The 17,306-nt window shown below is 53.3% G+C and overlaps 1 protein-coding gene and 1 long non-coding RNA gene across 4 annotated transcripts in view; one reads left to right on the forward strand and one right to left on the reverse strand.

The window, feature by feature from the left end:
* Positions 1-17,269, reverse strand: part of GLT1D1 (glycosyltransferase 1 domain containing 1) — a 93,876-nt gene extending 76,607 nt beyond the window's left edge. Inside the window, exons 1-2 of one of the 3 annotated variants that reach the window (XM_047697510.1) lie at positions 16,975-17,269; positions 16,409-16,584 (exon numbers count right to left, since the gene is read on the reverse strand). Coding sequence is in view for 1 of the 3 variants with exons in the window: in XM_047697509.1 (XP_047553465.1) it covers positions 5,865-5,932 (68 nt within the window). In the remaining 2 variants the exon portion in view is untranslated. Of the gene's footprint in view, positions 1-5,864; positions 6,135-16,408; positions 16,585-16,974 lie in introns of those variants that run through there. The other 2 variants (XM_047697511.1, XM_047697509.1) reach the window with 2 other exon arrangements.
* LOC125082180 (uncharacterized) lies at positions 6,084-8,374 on the forward strand. Its single transcript, XR_007121905.1, has 2 exons — positions 6,084-7,725; positions 8,271-8,374. It is a non-coding gene; the product is annotated as an uncharacterized LOC125082180 (long non-coding RNA).
* Positions 17,270-17,306: the final 37 nt, after the last annotated feature.

Here is a 17,306-nt window from a genome sequence, read left to right on the forward strand (position 1 = left end):
CTTCCCAGAGGAAGCACCCCAAGAGTCCTTCACCCCAGGGTCGAGGATGGGACAAACACAACATGGTGTCCACCCCTGGAATGACTCAGCAGTGACGTGTGTGCACAGTCTGTGGAAAGGACGACTCTGCATGTGATTCCATTTACAGGAGCGTGCACAAGAGACACAGTCATGCAGACGGAACGCCGACAAGCGGGGCAGGGCAGTGGCGGCTGGTGGGGCCAGGGCACCCGGTGAGACAAACGTTCTGGAATTAGAGAGTGGTGATAATTGTGCGACTTTACGAAAAGACAAACAACCACTGAACTGTGCACCTTGAAACTGTGAATTTTTTGTGAACTCCATCTCAATAAAGCAAACTGTAGGAGAAAGGAGCGCTATTTCTCAGGGGAGCGCCCCAGACTGTCCAGAACGCCTGCTCCTTTTATCATCCTGCTCTCCTCCCTGCACTGACCACAAGGCAACTGGGTCGTTTCTGCCAATGTGTGTCTGTCTGCCACGCGGGAATGCTAGAACCTTCTGTACAGTCACCTGCCGAGCCCTGAGCCATTGTGTTAAGAGCTCTGTGGCCGAATGGCCGTGTGCTCGGGAGGCAGAAGGCACCCTCGGGCACTGTGCCTACTAGAGATGTTCAATAATAAATATTTGCTTAATGAAAATATTAACTGACTTTTCAAGAACTATTACTTCAAGAGGAACAAGGAAAAAGCCTTTTCCTATTGACTTCACGCACGTCCGCAGCTTCCTTGGCATATGCTGAAACAAAGCTGGAAGAGTAGAAAACTTTCCTTCAGGCTTTCCTTCTTCCCCTAAGGCTGGGCAATCAGGGCAGAATTCCAAGCTACCGAGAGCAGGGAGCGGCAGATGGAAGTCAGTCCTGCCCTGGGTGCGGGCTGTGTCTGCACTCCCTCTTCCCCCGCTCCCTCTCTGACAGCGCTTTTCTGCACAGTTTCTGTTGGCTTCTGTTATCTAATGCAGCTGCCAGTCTCCCGCACCTGCTCTACAGGAAGAGAAAGATCCTGCACCACCCACGGCTCAAAGGGCAGCTCCCCACATTCATACAGACGCCAACACAAGCATCTGTGGGCCGCACTGACCCCCAGGATGCCCTCCTCTGGACCGGAACAACCCGAACCCTCTGCCCTTCCCTGTGCCCTGAGGAGTTCTGCAGACCAAACCCCAGGGCTGGCTCCCGGGACTCTGGCCAGCATCCGACAGCTTGGTGTAGAACAGGGGTCAGAATCCCTTTCCTGGAGGTGGCCAGAGACTGCGTATCTTTGGGTCCCTGTCCGACTGCCCAGCTCTTCCACTGCCGTGGGAAATGGGGAAGCACTGTCCAGTGCCCCAGGGCATCACCCCATCCTCCAGATTCTTCTCACGGCATAGGCACTGCCTCTGGCTGGCCCTCGGGCCCAGCTCAGCCCAGCCATGACTGATCACTTCCAGGGTTCCGAGGACCAGCCTTACACTTGGGTTCTGCACCCTTTCAAACTGTGGGTCCACCACTCTTACACGAAAACAACTGTATAAATATTTGCTTTTCATATCCATTACTTGTGCAATTTACTTCTCCGTCACCCGTGAAATGAACTTTGTTCTCTGGAGAACTTTGTTCTCTACATTCCTGACCCCATTTTTAACTTCCAAGCAGATTTCCCTTATGACCTTCTTTGTTAGGGACTGACCTGAGCCCATCTGCCTGATGGAGAGAACTTGTCAGGCTCATTGTCAGGTTCTTCTGGAAAATGGTTGCAGCTTCAGGAGGTCAGAGCGGGACAGGGAAGCCCTGGTGCCCTCGCTGGACTGCACTGAGAGCCAGACCAGCCACCCGGGCCGTGGAGGTTGGCGCCACAATGGGGACACGGTGGGCGCCACAATGGGGACACGGTGGGCCCCCTGACTTCGTGTTCACACAGGGACTCCCTTAACCCTGCCAGCAAACCAAAGACCCTCCACACCAGTAATTACTCCTGAATGCTCCACGCTAAAGAACGAACGCTCTAACACTCACAGGGCTTCGGAAACCACTCTAGAAGGAGGTACCCGATGAGGGCATCCAAAAACACTAACTAATGCCCTCTGAGTCGTACACGAAGTGAACGGACCTTCACATGTGGCACACGGGTCTACAGAAGGGTCAGGTGCCACCCAGACACTCAAACAGTCACTCTCTGTTTCCCGATCCCCGCACAGACCAATCTTCCCAGCTATCGTCTACACCAGCTAAAACACTTCATCTGGCAGGACCCATGAAATAAACAGAGGCTGCCCGGTGGCCTGGCCCACGTCCCTAACCTGAGCCACGGTCGGCCAGGAAATGCATCCCTAACACACACTCCTGACACTCCATCCCTAACACACGGGTTAGCCAGCTCACTGGCCCCTCACAGGTGGGACCTGCTAGCTTTAGAGGACCCCCGGCCTCCCAGCCAGCCAGGCCTGTCCCCGCCGTGGCACTTCGAAGGTTCCATGAAACTCGCTCTAGCCCCAGACGCCTCGGAAGCGCAAGCTGGCTGTGAGGCAGGGCAGCCCTGACCCATGGGCTCAATCTCCCTTGAATAAAGGGCATCAAACTCTTTACTAAGTTGTTGTGGCTACGTCACTTGGCGCTCTCCATTCAACAGCCAAGCCCTGCCTACCTTACTTCTGCACTATGTCAGACCCAAATGCTCACCTCCTCTGTCCCCCCAGTCCACCCTTCAAAACACAGCTCAAAAGACCCTCTTGAAAACTGGATCGCTTTTGGTGGCTTAATTCTGTTCGTGGCACCAAACCGTAGGTCCTGGATGACAGGGCTCCTGCCCACATCTCCAGCCACGTCTACGCACTGCACCCAGAGCGGGGTTTGTCTCAGCAGTACTGACATTTCAGGCTGCATCAGTCTCGTGGGGGCCATCCTGGGCACTGTCAGGGGTCTACTGGCACCCCTGACCTCTACCCAAGAGACACCAGGGGCCCCTCATGCCCAGTGTGACAACCAAAAATGTCTCCTGACACTGCCCAGTGTACCCCGGGGGGCAAAATCATTCCTCCTGCCTCCACACATCCTTCCAGCCCCGGGCCCCACGGAGAGTCACTCATCCAGTGCACTGGACACTGCTAACACTGCGCAAGCCGGGCCTGGAAGGACCTGCTCCCCCCTTGACCCTACCTGCTGCCCCTTCGCCCAAGACACCAACCCGCGCCCGCCTGTCCAGTGAAGGGCCGTGGTAGCACGAATCGCTCACGTTTACCGAGTGCACACTAGGCACCCGGCCCTGCTGTAAAACACTGAAAACGTAGGGATGCATGTTTGATTTTCCTAACAAACCTGCGAGGCAGATCCGAGCAGTACCCCTCCTCCTGGATAGGACACTGAGCTGCAGAGTGCTTCCGGGGCCCGGCTTCATCTCAGCAGCTGCAAGCCCGCCTGTGAAGCCGGGAAGCCGTACTCCGGAGCTCGTGCTTTCCTCAGTTTGTGACGCCCAAAGGCCTCTGCCCGCCTCTTGCCTGGGATGGGCCTCCTGCCTACATGCTCCCAGAGCCCCTGCACCTCCCTGTCCACGTACTCGGCACGATTCTGCAATGCTACTTCCGGACCGGGTCTGAGTTTGCATCTATAAACAGATACCCAAGGATGGACCTGCTTCATCTATTTTTTTTAATTTTATTTTAAAGATTTTATTTATGTATCGACAGAGAGGGCGAGCGAGCCAGAGAGCACAAGCAGGGGGAGTGGGAGAGGGAGAGGCAGACTCCCCGCTGAGCAGGGAGCCCAATTCGGGACTTGATCCCAGGACCCTGAGATCATGACCTGAGCCAATGGCAGACGCTTAACCGAAGGAGCCACCCAGGCGCCCCCATTTCTTCTTTTTGAAAATCCAGTATTATCTAACTCACACCCCCTCCTCTGCTACACTGAAGGGAAGCCCAATCTTCTTCACTTGGGGGGCTCCCTGCCCCACGGCCTGGGGTCACTTGAAGGTCAGAGGGGTCTTGGGCAGGGAGCGTGTGTGTAGATGCTCTAGCTCCAGGAGAACGTCTGTCACCAAGGGAATCTCTGTTCCCCTCCCGTTCCAGGACACCTGGCATTCTTTCCTCAAAGCGCCTCGGTTCTCACAGGCCCCAAGACGTCTTTGGCAACCTTGGAGTCTTCCTTTTCTGCATCCCCTCCAGACTGAAAGGGGACAAGGCTGGCTCTGAAGCGACCAGAGCACAAAGAGCCCTTGTTGTCACGCTTCGGGCGCAGTCAGGAACACAAAGGACAAGCAGCACAAGGGGCCTGCACAGTCCCCACCGCCATGTTGCCTGCTCCTCCTAATGGCCCTCTGGTGGGGGCTGCCGGGGGACCTTTGGAATATTGGGGTTCGTATGTACAGTTCACATCCCGAGCAAGACATTAAAGAGCTGCTTTCTCTAGTTCCCTAAAGGGACCGAGTGTCTCTCTCTGACCCTCACCCTTCCCAGCACTGGCCCCCCGGATGCGCTAGATTCCAGACAGCCTGGCCTTCTGGTTCTCAGGCTCGCCAGCCTCGGTCTGGCCTCGGAACCTGCGTTCTGGCTTGTCCCTGCTCTGGAACCATCCTCCCAGACCAGCTTAACTGGCACTAATCACCACCTGAAACTGCCTCCTTTAATTCTGCGGATCCCGCAGGCGCTCGCCCTGCTGAAATATGCTTCTTTGGAGCAGAGGGCACAGGGCACCGCCTCCCTCCGTGAGCCTATGAGAGAAAGCAGGGGCACTGAAATTAAAGCGAAGATAAACCTGTATAATGAAAATCCTCATTGTGAAATCCTAATTGTAAACCTCAGAAAACTAATTTATCCTCCAACAGTCATTGCCGCATGTGATCTGGAGGAGAACTGTAACACCTTTTAGTGGGAAGGGACAGTAAAGGCTTTGCCCCAGTCACTCATTTTAATGATGGGGAAGCAGACCAAGAGAGGGGAAGTAAGTTGAGAAATTTCATGAAGCAAGTCAGTTGAAAACAAAACAAAACTCTCCATTAAGCTTCGGGCACTAATCTGCTCCGGGCCTGCCCTGAGGGGCTTCCGTAGCAGAGAGCAGACAAAAAGAACACAAGTAAGCATTTGACGGGATTGCTGCGGCCGGTGCTGAGAAGGTGAGCCGGCAGAGGAGGAGGATGGAACAGGGAATGCTGGGAGCGGAGGAGGGAGGCTCCCCGGAGAGCAGGGCCCACCTGAAGGATGAGGAGCGCTGGCGTGTTTGCTGCACGCTGGGCCTGGAAACCCTCCCCAGGCCCCCAGCTTCAAGGGACCCTCCTTTGCACTCAGGATTCCGCGCAAATGTCACTTAAGGAGGGAGGCCTCCCCGGCGCTCTGGCCCGAAACAGCCCCTAACCCTGTTAGGTTATATACATCGCCTATGTCACGGCAGACGGCCTGCATCCTTGCTCTCTCCGCCCCACGGCAATATAAGCATCACACAGACCTGCCCGCGGTTCTCCTTGCTGAGTCCCCAAGCCCAGGGTGCTCCTAACACACAGAAAGCACCAGCGACCACAGGCGTGAAAGACGTGCGCACAGAGCAGCCCAGCAGTCCCTGGAGCGCTTTCTTTCCACCGTCCTGCCCCAGTGCCGGTTCCTAAGCAGGGTTCCCCACCCCCCAGACAACCCCAGGGGCTGGTGGGGGCGCAGGAGGACAGCCGCATCCAGGCCGGCCGGGGCACCGGCCTGCGGCTGGGTCCTGCGCTCCCGCCGCCCCCACCTCCCCGCGCCCCCGCCGGCCGCGCGCCCTGCCACCGCCTTTCGCGCCCACACAGGCCCCCTGCGCGCCAGCCCGTCCGTTTGGGCGCGCGGCCGGGCGGCCCCCCGCCGATGCCCCGCGCTCACATCCGGGATGCTAGGCCGGCGCCTGCACCTACCGGACGCGCTCCGCCGTGACGGCATTGCCTGTGTGCCGCCGCAGCACAGCCAGGAACAGGAGCCGCATGCCGCCGCTGTCCCCGCCGCGGCCCAGCCATGGACCGCCCGCGGCCGCCGACCAGGCCCGGGGGCGGGGGCGCGGACCGAGGGGAGGGGGGCGGGGACACGGAGGAGCGTGAGAGGGGGACGGGCGGGAGCCTGGGCGGCGGGCGGTGGCGCTGGGTCGGTCCCGCCCGCCGCTCCCAAGGCCGCGCCCGCACTCGCTGGTTCTGGAACGGGGTTCCGGCGCGCGGGGACCTGGGGGCAGGAGGAGACGCGAGACAGCTCCCACGGGACCAGCACCGGGATTCCCCGGTTCCAGTCCATGGGAGCCAGAAGAGATCATAGGTGGACTCTCATGGCTCCAAGGGAGACGGTGGGTCCACTCCCATGGGGACCAGCCGTAGCTCTGCTCCCGTGGGGACTAGCGCCAAAGGTATTTTGGGTCCCCTCCTACAGGGACCAGCATCAGGGGTGACTGCAGATGCCCCCCCTCAGGAACCACCGATGGCATTCCATTCACACCAGGGTGGTCAGAGTCTGCCCCTCAGGTATCAGCATCAGGGTCTCTAATATGGCTTGAAAAACCAGAGATGTTTCCAACTTAAGTCAGCATTTCCACAGTGCACAAGCCAGATCTGAGGAGGAGCTGTCCACTCTAGATGTGCGAAAAGATAAACGGGGGCACGTGAAGATTCCTAAGTTTGTCTGAGCCGAAGTTGACTCCAATGGAGCAGTACTAAACTGGAAACGGTTGGGGGGGGGGAGGCGTAGAGGAGGGGCCTTCACACAGAAGATGCCAGAGCAAAGAAAGTATGTTATTAGGTGGCTCCCGCTGAAAGCCGGGTCGCTGTTTGTGACTGGTTGTGCTGACATGTCAACTTCCTAACCGTCACCTTGAGGCACTGGCAGAGTTCTCTCTCCGCCTGAGTACAGCAGCACCCAGTGTTAGAGCCCCATCAGTCCGGGGCCTCCCGTTCAGTCTAACAGCCGGGGCCTGGACTCTTCCGTGCACCACGGCGCTGACGGGCGCACTTCGACGCCTCCACCATCTCCATCTGAATGTGAAGAAGAAACTGACGTTTATGTCTGGCCGCACCGTCACCACGGACCCAGGCTTCTACGTCCAGCATCCCAGTGTCTGGCCTGTTCTCAACACGGCCATAAGGCACAGCACACCTGCTGCAGAAACAGCCATCAAGTTCACATTCCAGGCAGGAGTGAGGCCCCGCACAAGGGTGCACTGAAGAGCTCTTCCTGGCGAGTCACACAGCCAAGGCCTTTCTCTTAAGGTATACATGACCACATCTTCCATCCCTGCAGCCAGGCACTACATCTGTCAGCTGGGCGCACGGCCGCCCTGAGGCAAATGCCGGTCACTGAGAACACGGTTCTAGGGATTTGGACGTGGACATCTCTTCTTCGAGCCAACCACTCTACTCACTAACCGGCCCATTTCAAAAATGAGTTTGTGTATGAAGGCCCCACCTCCACACAGGGGACTACTTATTCCCCACCTCTACAGCTGGGGCTCTCTGACCCCCAGATGGTCCCATTCTGCGTAATAATCTGCAGCCAGCCCTTCCCTCTGCCTGGGTCTTCACGCGGGCTCCAACTTCCATGTGCTTGGGAAGAGGCTGTGGGTAGAGAAGGCACTCAGTAGATGTTTGCTGAATGACATCCCCAAATAAGGCACTGCTGTGAAATTTTATTCCTATGCTAATGCGGTCCTGATGCTTTAATGGAAGTCAGCGTTGCGACAGGATCTGCTGCTGAAATTCACTTTTACTGGATTTTTCTGGAATACACCTGTTCTGTAAGGTAAGAGGTTCTGACAGATCTTTGAGGGCCCATTACTTTATTCATTCATTGCTTCAGTTTACCCATTTATAAGACAAAAAAAGACTGTATATAGTATCATAGCTAATTAGTTCATTTTGGTGAAGTCTTTTATGACTCTCCCAAGTAGGTAATAGAAAAGGGCACAAAGACAAATGTGTTACTGTGGGATAATAGGGAAATAATTACGGGGGGTGGGTGGCGACTAGAACAGAAAACGTTTTATGCATCTCAGTATTTCTCCAGATGCTTCTAACATAAGGGCCTTAAAATATACGTAAAATCTGCTTTGTCTTTCATCACAATGTTTGCTCAGGCTATTTCTCTAGTTCACGGCACCATGGAAAATGAAAGCTTATTATCTCCCCTGCATAAAAGTGGTAGCATTTCAGGGGAGAGCACCCTGGGCATATTGACTTTAGAAATGGCTTATGATAAAAATCAGCACCTGACATCTTTTTTCCCTCATTTTTTTTTGCCTTCATGACATTAACAAGTGGTGCACTCTCCTTCTCTTTTTCCAGCAGATTCCAATCTCCGTACCACTATTCTTCCCCACCATAGTACTGAGAACTACAAATATTGGGGGGGGGGGTGTGTGAAGGAGAGAGAGAGACGGAGAGAGCACTTTCTAAATACAGAAGACAGAGGCAGAACTGCTACGCTCTCTCTTCCGTCCTTCGCCGACAGCACGCGGATGTGACCACACACAAGGGCGAGCTGTTGGACTAAGGTAACTAGTTTCTTCCAGCCTTGCTTAGGGAACATGGTCACTAGTCAACCAGAACTAAACAATTTTCCCTTTGAGCTTTCGGCAAAAAAGCGGGCCTTCCTTCCCACTGCTGTGCTGAACGTGGGGCATACGGGGTTCTTAACTTTACAGCACAAGGACTCACATCCCAGAGCTCTCATCACTGCCAAATGGGCTGGGACGCCTGACAGCTCTGGTGCAGCGCACTTCGACGTCTCCACCATCTCCATCTGAATGCGAAGAAGAAACTGACGTTTATGTCTGGCCACACCGTCACCACGGACCCACACTTCTACGTCCAGCATCCCAGTGTCTGGCCTCTGTTCTCAACATGCCATAAGGCACATCACGGTTCTAATAACGCGGGAGACAAAGGTCCCATCGTTGCGCATAAGAGCTTGGCTAGAAGGAAGATACAGTTAACAACCTGTTGTACGTGCTGACCCATACTTATTCTTTTAAACTTCTTTTTTTTTTAAGATTTAACTCCAGAGAGCGAGCGAGTACATGACCAGGGGAAGGGGCAGAGGGAGGAGGAGGAAATCTCAAGGCACTTCCCCACTGAGCACAGAGCCTGACGCAGGGCTCGGTCTCACCACCCTGAGATCATGACCTGAGCCCAAATCAAGAGTCAGACACTCAACCAACTGAGCTCCCCAGGTGCTACTTTTTCATTTATTTTTATTAAACACTCACATATAATTAATACACACAGATAAAACAGAATTTAAACACCACACAGAATCCCACTGCCCTCGATACTTTGGTCTTGAGTTTTTCCAGACTGGATGGATGAATGGAACCGCGGTGCCCCTCACACAGCTATGGTGTCCTGAGCACTCTCCGGCAACCCTCCACCAGACCCTCCTCCAACCCTGGGGGGGCAGGTACCACTGCTGTCAGCACTTCACAGACGGAGAAACGGAGATTCGAGAAGGTGTATGTCTCCCATAGCGGCGCGGACAGTGCGGCCTCTGCGGTCCTTCAGCTCTGCTATACAGACCGGGGCACAGCACCTTGTCGGTGACAGCTTGCATTGCTTTGTGTCTCTCACTTTGTTACTAAAAGTAAAAATGCTTTCTATGGGTCTTTTGTTATTGTTATTATTTGCTCTTTTTTTCAGACTTAATCATCACGGTAGGCATTTTTTTCTCCTTTGGTGAGTAAAGCGACAGACGTTTATTTATAAGCAAGGACACAGACAAAGCTCTCAGGAGTGAGGGGTCCCGACAGGGCTGCCCGCGGCAGGCAACATTCTAACATGGCCCTCCTGGTGGGCGCCTTCTTCCAGGTACGCAATCAAATGCCTGTCCAGACGATGAGGTGAAGAGAATTTTAAATTACATTTCCAAATCAGTCGCTCTTAGAATAGGGAGGTCGTACAGGGTGAGTGTTACCCAGTCACTGAAAGGCGCTGGGCCTTCCTTGATGTCTCCCGGCTTCCGCCGTCAGGGAGCCTCTGCTGCCGGAACTGGGGCCAAAGGCGGCCACGTGCATGGAGCGCCGGGGGACTTTCGGGGCTGAGAGCAGCCCCAGCTGCCAGCCAGCAGGAAGCGGCCCCTCTACTCCCCACCTCACAGAGCTACATTTGGCCACAATCGCAGGAGCCACAAAGAAGTCCAGATGGGGCCTCAGCCCGGCCCGCACCTTCACTTCTGCTCTGTGACCAGGAGCTGGGAACCACTCGGTCATGCCCGGCCCCGAGGCTCACACAGCTGTGAGTGGACACACTCTGGTCTTGCCTGAGCCCCACAAAGCTGTGGCATTTTGTTTTGTAACAGTAGAAATGAACACGATGTATCTTGAATGTGTTTCTACCTGAGAATCTGGTATCATCTGAGTAACTACATAGTGCCCCAGTGTACCCATGCACTATAATCAGTGCCTTGCTGTTTCCTATCTTTGGGCTATCTTAAGTAACACTGCCATGAACATTTTTTTTTAAGATTTTATTTATTTATTTGACACAGAGAGAGGGATCACAAGTAGGCAGAGCAGCAGAGAGAATGGGGGAAGCAGGCTCCCTGCTGAGCAGAGAGCCCAATGCGGGACTCGATCCCAGCACCCTGGGATCATGACCTGAGCCGAAGGCAGACGCTTAACCCACTGAGCCACCCAGGTGCCCCTGCCATGAACATTTTATACTAAGTCTGCACACATTTCTAAATTCCCAGCAGTGGCGCTGCACATTCAGAGTGTGGGCAAACATGGTTTTGATATGAACAGCCAACTGTTAGAACCCTTGTACGGAATTTACCAGTTCATTGACCGCTTACAAGTACGCTCACTTCACTGCCCGACAATTGCCAACAAGGACTATTTTTCAGTTCAAGTGACGTGTCCCCTCTTTTTGCATTTTTAAGTAATTGCGTAATTTGGCTTTGTTTCCCTCAAAGGGCACTTCCCCCGTGTGCGTGCATGCACGTACATGACTGCTTGCACTAGCTGGAACTTTTCCACTCGCAAAGGGCTGAAGAGTCACAACTGCTTAACCAGAAAGGGAAGTCATGGGCTCACAACTGAAATGTCCAGGAAATAAAGCTACCTTAGGTGATGGGCAGAACCTGGACCCAGAACACGTCTTTTTCAAACAAGGTCTTTCTCTCTTCATCCTTACCTTTTTCTGAGTTGTTTCATTCCTAAGTTTTACAAGATGGCCCATGGCAACTTCATCCCTGGTCCTCCAGAGTAAGACAAGAGATTGGCTATGATTAGACCGAACTGCGTCACAGACCCATCTTTGAGCCAGTCACGGTACTTGACAGACGGTATCTGGCTGTTGGATGGGCTTCGGTCACATGACCATGACCAGAGCCAGCCCGGGGGCCAGCAGGGCCTGCTGCACCACCCAGGAGCCGAAAAGCACGTGTCCCTAGCAGAAGGCATGCTGAGCAGCACCAGAGGACCGCTCTCTTCTAGGACGCCCATCCACTTGGCCAGTTTTACTTACTGGATGTTTACGCAAGAATTCCCCTAAGAGTCCTAAGAACTTCTAAAACAAAGATACTAATTTTGTTGTACATGTTTCAAATATTTTTTAAGTTTGCTGCCAACTACAGTTATCCTTTTTTTTAGGCAAATAAGTTTTAAGTCTTTATGTAGCCAAATTAATTAATGTTTTCTGTTATGGCTTATGGCTTTGGTGTTAGGCTTAGGAAAGCATTTCCTGCCTTGAGGTTTTCTATTTGCCAACAGTTCCGTGTCACGTTTTCAATATTTTTTATTTTCATGTGGTAATATTTGACCCATCTGGAACTTATGCTGGTCTGAAACACAAAGCCTGTTTCTCCCGTGTATACAGTCACTCACCCCACCAGAATTCACTGGATAATCCCTTCTTTTCTCCATGAGTCGGACACGCTGTGTCGTTTCACACACATGCTTCAGTGCTCGCTCTCTGAGTTCACCTCCACGGACCTCTTCTGTAAGGCCCAATCTAGAAACGAACACGCTGTAGCTGCTGACTGTTGTATGACTACAACACAGACGGAGACGTTTACCCGGAACTGTAAGAGAGGGAGATGAAAGGGAATGGGCAGGTGCCGTCCCATGTCTTGCACTTTTTCAAACAGAAGGAAGCCAAAGTTCCGTTTTGATCGCCTGCCCTCGCTCGTCCCTCCCCCTTTCTGCCGGTGAAGGCCCGCCTGTCGCAGATGTCTCACTGTCCTCTCAAGCCCAGGAGAAAAGGAACCCAAGAAGCAGAGGGTGCTACACACAAGGGTCAAAGAAAATGAGTGTTTGAAAACAGCAAACCCAAACCCATCTTCCTGGCCACACTCACCTCCCCCGCAAAAATAAAACACAAGTCATTCTGAGAGCTGAGTTAATTCACACAACAGCAGGTTAATGTGACTCTGTTTTGGGCTCCAGAAAGTAAGGCCTGACTCCATCCCACGGGCCGACTGTTTTTATTTCTCACGTTTTCTCCCTCTATGTGCTCTGCAGCCGACAGAACTGTCACAACAGGGGCTCCCAGAGATAAAGAGAACTTACGACAACTCCGCACCTGAAGAGTCAAGAGACCGAGGGGAGGGCCTGCCTCTAATGCAGCTAAGGCCTCACACCGTGGCCTGGGATGTAGAGACGAGCTAGGCCTGCCGCGGTCCCTAGGATGGAACTGCGGGAGCTGAAAAGCAGAAGCATCAGCCACAAGTACGGACACTGAGCAGTCATGACGTGTGGAGAGGGCTGGTGAGTGATGTGCAGATGGCACAGGACGTCCACAACGGGCACTTGTGAACCCGTGTTTTGAGGAAGCAGAAACTATGAGTAAGCAGATGCAGCCACAGGGGGCAGCCAGTGATGAGTCCTGCAGATGTGAAATGAGAAGCAGAAATACCATGAAAAAGTCGACAGACCCTGGAATGTCCTCGGTCCCCACTGGTTTCTGGATTCACTCCATCAGAGAGCATCTCCTCTGGGCTCCGCACTGAGCAGGGACAGGATGGTGACAGAGAAGGGTCCTGTGTCAGAGCAACCGGTGCATTCCGGTCCACGCCACAAGCGACCCTGCAGTAAGGTCCTCTTTCCCAGAGGGCCCCTGAGGTGAAGAGACTGCCCACAAAACTGTACTTTGTAAGACAACGTTGCCTGTCCTCCAGACGCCAGAGGTATGAATTAGGTCATTTACTTACTTATTTGAGTTGCAAGGAGACTCCCATGATTGCTTTTAGGAACAAGGGCGTCTTCCAAGTATGTACCTTAAGGTGGTGAGAGTCAACTTCTATCAACTCTTTCAGCGCGATCATGGCTGGGGCTTAGCACAGGGGCTCCGAACACACTGATCACAAGGGCCGGCAGAAACTCTAAAAGCCAACTGGAGCGTGAGGAAAAAAATCAGGCTGCCCTCTCTTATTTTCCCGCTTTTTGATAAAACCATGACAAGTGGCTTTGGGCTTCAACTAACAGAAAAGCCGACACAGGGGCCTAAACAGCATCAGGTTTCTGATCTTTACTAACTTCTCCCTGATTCCCTACTGTGCCATCCACATCCTGAACCGGTTCATCTCATGACTGTGAGACCGCTGCCAGCAGCAATTAGGCCCCTAGGCTTCTGAACTCATGCCCCGTTTGGATGAGTGTCTCCCTTGCAGTCATGGAACAAGAGTCCTTTCTTTTAGCCTGACTGGGCCAATTCATGTCATCTGTGCTCTGCTGGGCCCTGGGGGGAATGTCATGTCTTGAATGGTTACAGTCTGGGTTTCCAAACCAGACAATGTGAAGAGGCATGAGAGACGAACATTGGTTCTGAATATTCAGATTGAGAAACACAGATGAAGTTAGCTTCTCCTGAGCTGCATGGGTAGCTGTGGGGAGCAAGGCAGGGAGACAAATCGAGAGTAGGCAGGCGAATGAAATCAGGATTCGGTTTGGAAGGAGAGGAGGGTGTGCACTCCACGTCAGTATAAGGCAGCGCTGTCGGACGGAACTTCCTGCAACAGTGGGGTGATCTCTACTGTGCTGTTCACCGTGGTCGCCTCACCGCAGTCACCTCCGCCAGTTGCAAGAGGCTATTTTTTTTTTTTAATGTGAGAATCTTTATTTTGACAGATAAGTGCAGTATAAAATATTAGACCTGAAAAGTAAAAAAAAAAAAAAAAAAAAAAAAAATATATGTTTACAAATTATTGTAGAAAGAATACAAAAGGGTTAAAATTTTCAATGAGGAAAAACCAAAATGTGTCCAGTTGTATAAAGGCTCTTCCCTTGCAAGAAATGGGGATAAAGCTGAAGACCCAGTTTGGTTTCGCTGCTGAAAAAGGTACAAAATAACTTAGAAAAACCAGTCGGTTTTTCTGAAATGCGGCTGCTGTGATGGAGGCACAGAACTTTTCCTTTCATTAAAATTGTAGTAACTTAAGTTCAAATTGCCACACGTGGCTAGTGGCTACCGCACCAAACAGTGTAAAGAGAGAAAATTTCTCTGCGGTAAGAAAGCAAGACAACAGAGAGTGAGCGGGATGTAAGCTGGAAACCGTACGGCCCACATCAGACAGTGGCCGCTACCTGGTGTCAGGTTCTGGCCCCCAGAGAAGACAGGGGTGCTTTCATCTGATGCTGCCTAACAAGCCTGCCCTGAACTTACTGGTTTAAAATAACAAGTATCTCATTTGTTCACGATTCTGCCATCCGGGCTGAGGCTCAGCTGGGCAGTTTCTGCTGGTCTTGCTGCTGGTGACTCGTGTGGCTTCCTTCAGTGGGGAGGTTGGCTGGGGTCATGGGAAACTCCTCTCCACATAGTTGCAGACTCTTCTTCGACACGTGGTCGCTCCAGCAAGGTGCCCAGACTTTTTATGTGGGGGTTCAGGGCTTCCAAGGCACAAAAGTAGAAGCTACCAGCCCTTGCTAAGGTTCAGGTTCAGACCTGACCCAGGGATACTCCACCACATTCTCTCTACCTAAGCAAGTCGTAAGCCCACAGCGTTTTTGTTTTTTTTTTTTTTTAAGATTTTATTTAATTATTTGTGTGTGTGAGAGAGAGAGAGAGAGAATGAGGAGAGAGGTCAGAGGGAGTAGTAGACACCCCACCAAGCAGGGAGCCCGATGTGGCACTCGATCCTAGGATTTGAGGGTCACAACCCGAGCCGAAGGCAGTCACTTAACCAACTGAGCCACCCAAGTGACTATCCATAGAGGTTCTTTTTTTTTTTTTTTTTCTTTTCTTTTTAAAGATTTTATTTGACAGATCACAAGTAGGCTGAGAGGCGGGGAGAGAGAGAGGAGGAAGCAGGCTCCCCGCTGAGCAGAGAGCCCAATGCGGGGCTCGATCCCAGGACCCTGGGATCATGACCTGAGCTGAAGGCAGCGGCTTTAACCCACTGAGCCACCCAGCGCCCCTCCACAGCGGTTCTTAATCCCTGCCACATTCTCTTCACCAAAGCAAGTCATAAGCCCAGAGCAGTTTTTAAAAACACTGCAACCAAACCGAAACATTTCTTCCCGCGGGACTGATTTTGCGACTTCATGGTGTCAGAGACAGCAGGGTATACCTGACTTCCTACCCCAGGACCAGGAACTGCTCACAGTGCCTCAGGGTACACCCCTAACTCCGTAACTGCCATACCCACGTCGTTCCATTAGCTCTACACTCCTCAGCTGAGATAACCCGGCTGAGTTAGTCTGGGGTCCTCCAAGATGGCCCATCTGCACTGAACAGAGCTTCATACTAAATCATCATGCGAACCAACAAATCGCTTCACTATCACGCCGTTCACGCCCTTTACTCTGCACTCTCCCGGAGTGTCAGTTTCATCAGTCTTTTAACAAATACCTGTGGAGGTTCTGTCTCATGTTCCAGCCAGAACGTGGAAGAAGCACTGCATTGTACCAGGGATTGAGAAAAACCCTTTATTTAAGACTGAGCTCTACTGCCTACCAGGTGTGTGATCTTACGGGGTCTGCCTTTCTTCAGTTAAATTAGGAAACCAATGTATGCTTTAAACATCAGGGGAGTCTCAAAAAAACTACCATTTAAAAATCAACAAATATTCACTCATTCAAATCCACATGTATTTCCTGTTGGCGGGGGTTGTGCTAGATTATGGGAACACTGTAATGGACAAACAAAATCACACTCTCCCAGGTCTGAGGACAGACATTAAGTCATTTCACAAAACATAGGATCATAAATGAACGTGGTGCTGTGAAGAAATCGTATAGGTACCCTATTGACAGGAAAAGCTTCCGCCCTGTTCTGGGAGGATCAACTAAGCTAACAGCGAGGATGATCTGCGCGTTAACGGGCTGGGAGGGAAGGTCCTATTCTGCCATTCCGTGAGTCCCTCTTTAAATACCTATTAAGTACCTACTGCGCGCTGTGTTGCCACCACCAGGTGGGGATCGGTCTCCGGGTCACTCACTCATTTAGGAAAATAAACAGGAGAATGCGTGCTACTTCAAGGAAGGACTTCTTACCTACCTGGCAAGCCGACTCCTCAGGTCACGGCTGGCCTCGAGGACGGAGGAGGGAAGAAGCAATGGTTTCGCGGTAGCCCCAGCATTCCGATGCGGGTCCCACCGCTGGAAGCCATGCTCCGGCCATTTCTCAGGGACACACTCCCTCCACCACGTGCCGGTCACTGTCGCAGGTGCTATGGGCGCGATGAAGACGACGACACGTTAGAACCCTGCCACGTGCAGCTAGTACCTGTGCGGACCAGGACAAGCCGGGGAGGGGGCTAAGGGGGACACCCAGGAAAACCGTGGCAGGTGCACGGAGAGACGGAGAGGGCACCGGGATGGGGGCGGGTGCACTTCAGACGGGACGGCCGCGACAGGCTCACAGGGAGCGACACCTGAGCTGAGGGGCGAAGGGCAGCGGGAAGCCGGGCCTGTGACAAGGACACGGGCTCTGAGCCTGGCTTCTGGGACAGCGGTCCTTCGTAGGGACCCCCGGGAAAGCCTGCAGTGTGGCCGCCAGGCCGGGAGGCGGGCGTGGAGCCGGCAGCCGGCGGACAGCGGAGGCTAGGGGTGCCGCTCACCGTCCCGGCGCGCACGGGGCAGCCGGCCACACGGAACTCAGCCCCGACAGTCAGCGCCGCGCCTGCAGACACCCCGTCCGGGGCGCGGAGGAAGCCGGGGGCAGGCGCCAGCTTCGCAAAGCAGCCTGGAGCGCGGGCACAGTCCGGGGCCACCATAACGGTCTACGTTTCCGTAACCGAGGGTTGACGACTCGGCCGTGCCAGGCGACACTCCACTTTTAAAACTCTGCGGGTGGGGACGCGGGGACTCTGACGCGCCACGCACGCCGGAAGCGGGAGCCCACCGGAACCGGAAGTCATCGGCGGCCGCGGCCAATAAGGGTACCGAGACG

The sequence above is a fragment of the Lutra lutra genome, chromosome 12, assembly GCF_902655055.1.
Source record: "Lutra lutra chromosome 12, mLutLut1.2, whole genome shotgun sequence".
NCBI lineage: Eukaryota > Metazoa > Chordata > Mammalia > Carnivora > Mustelidae > Lutra > Lutra lutra.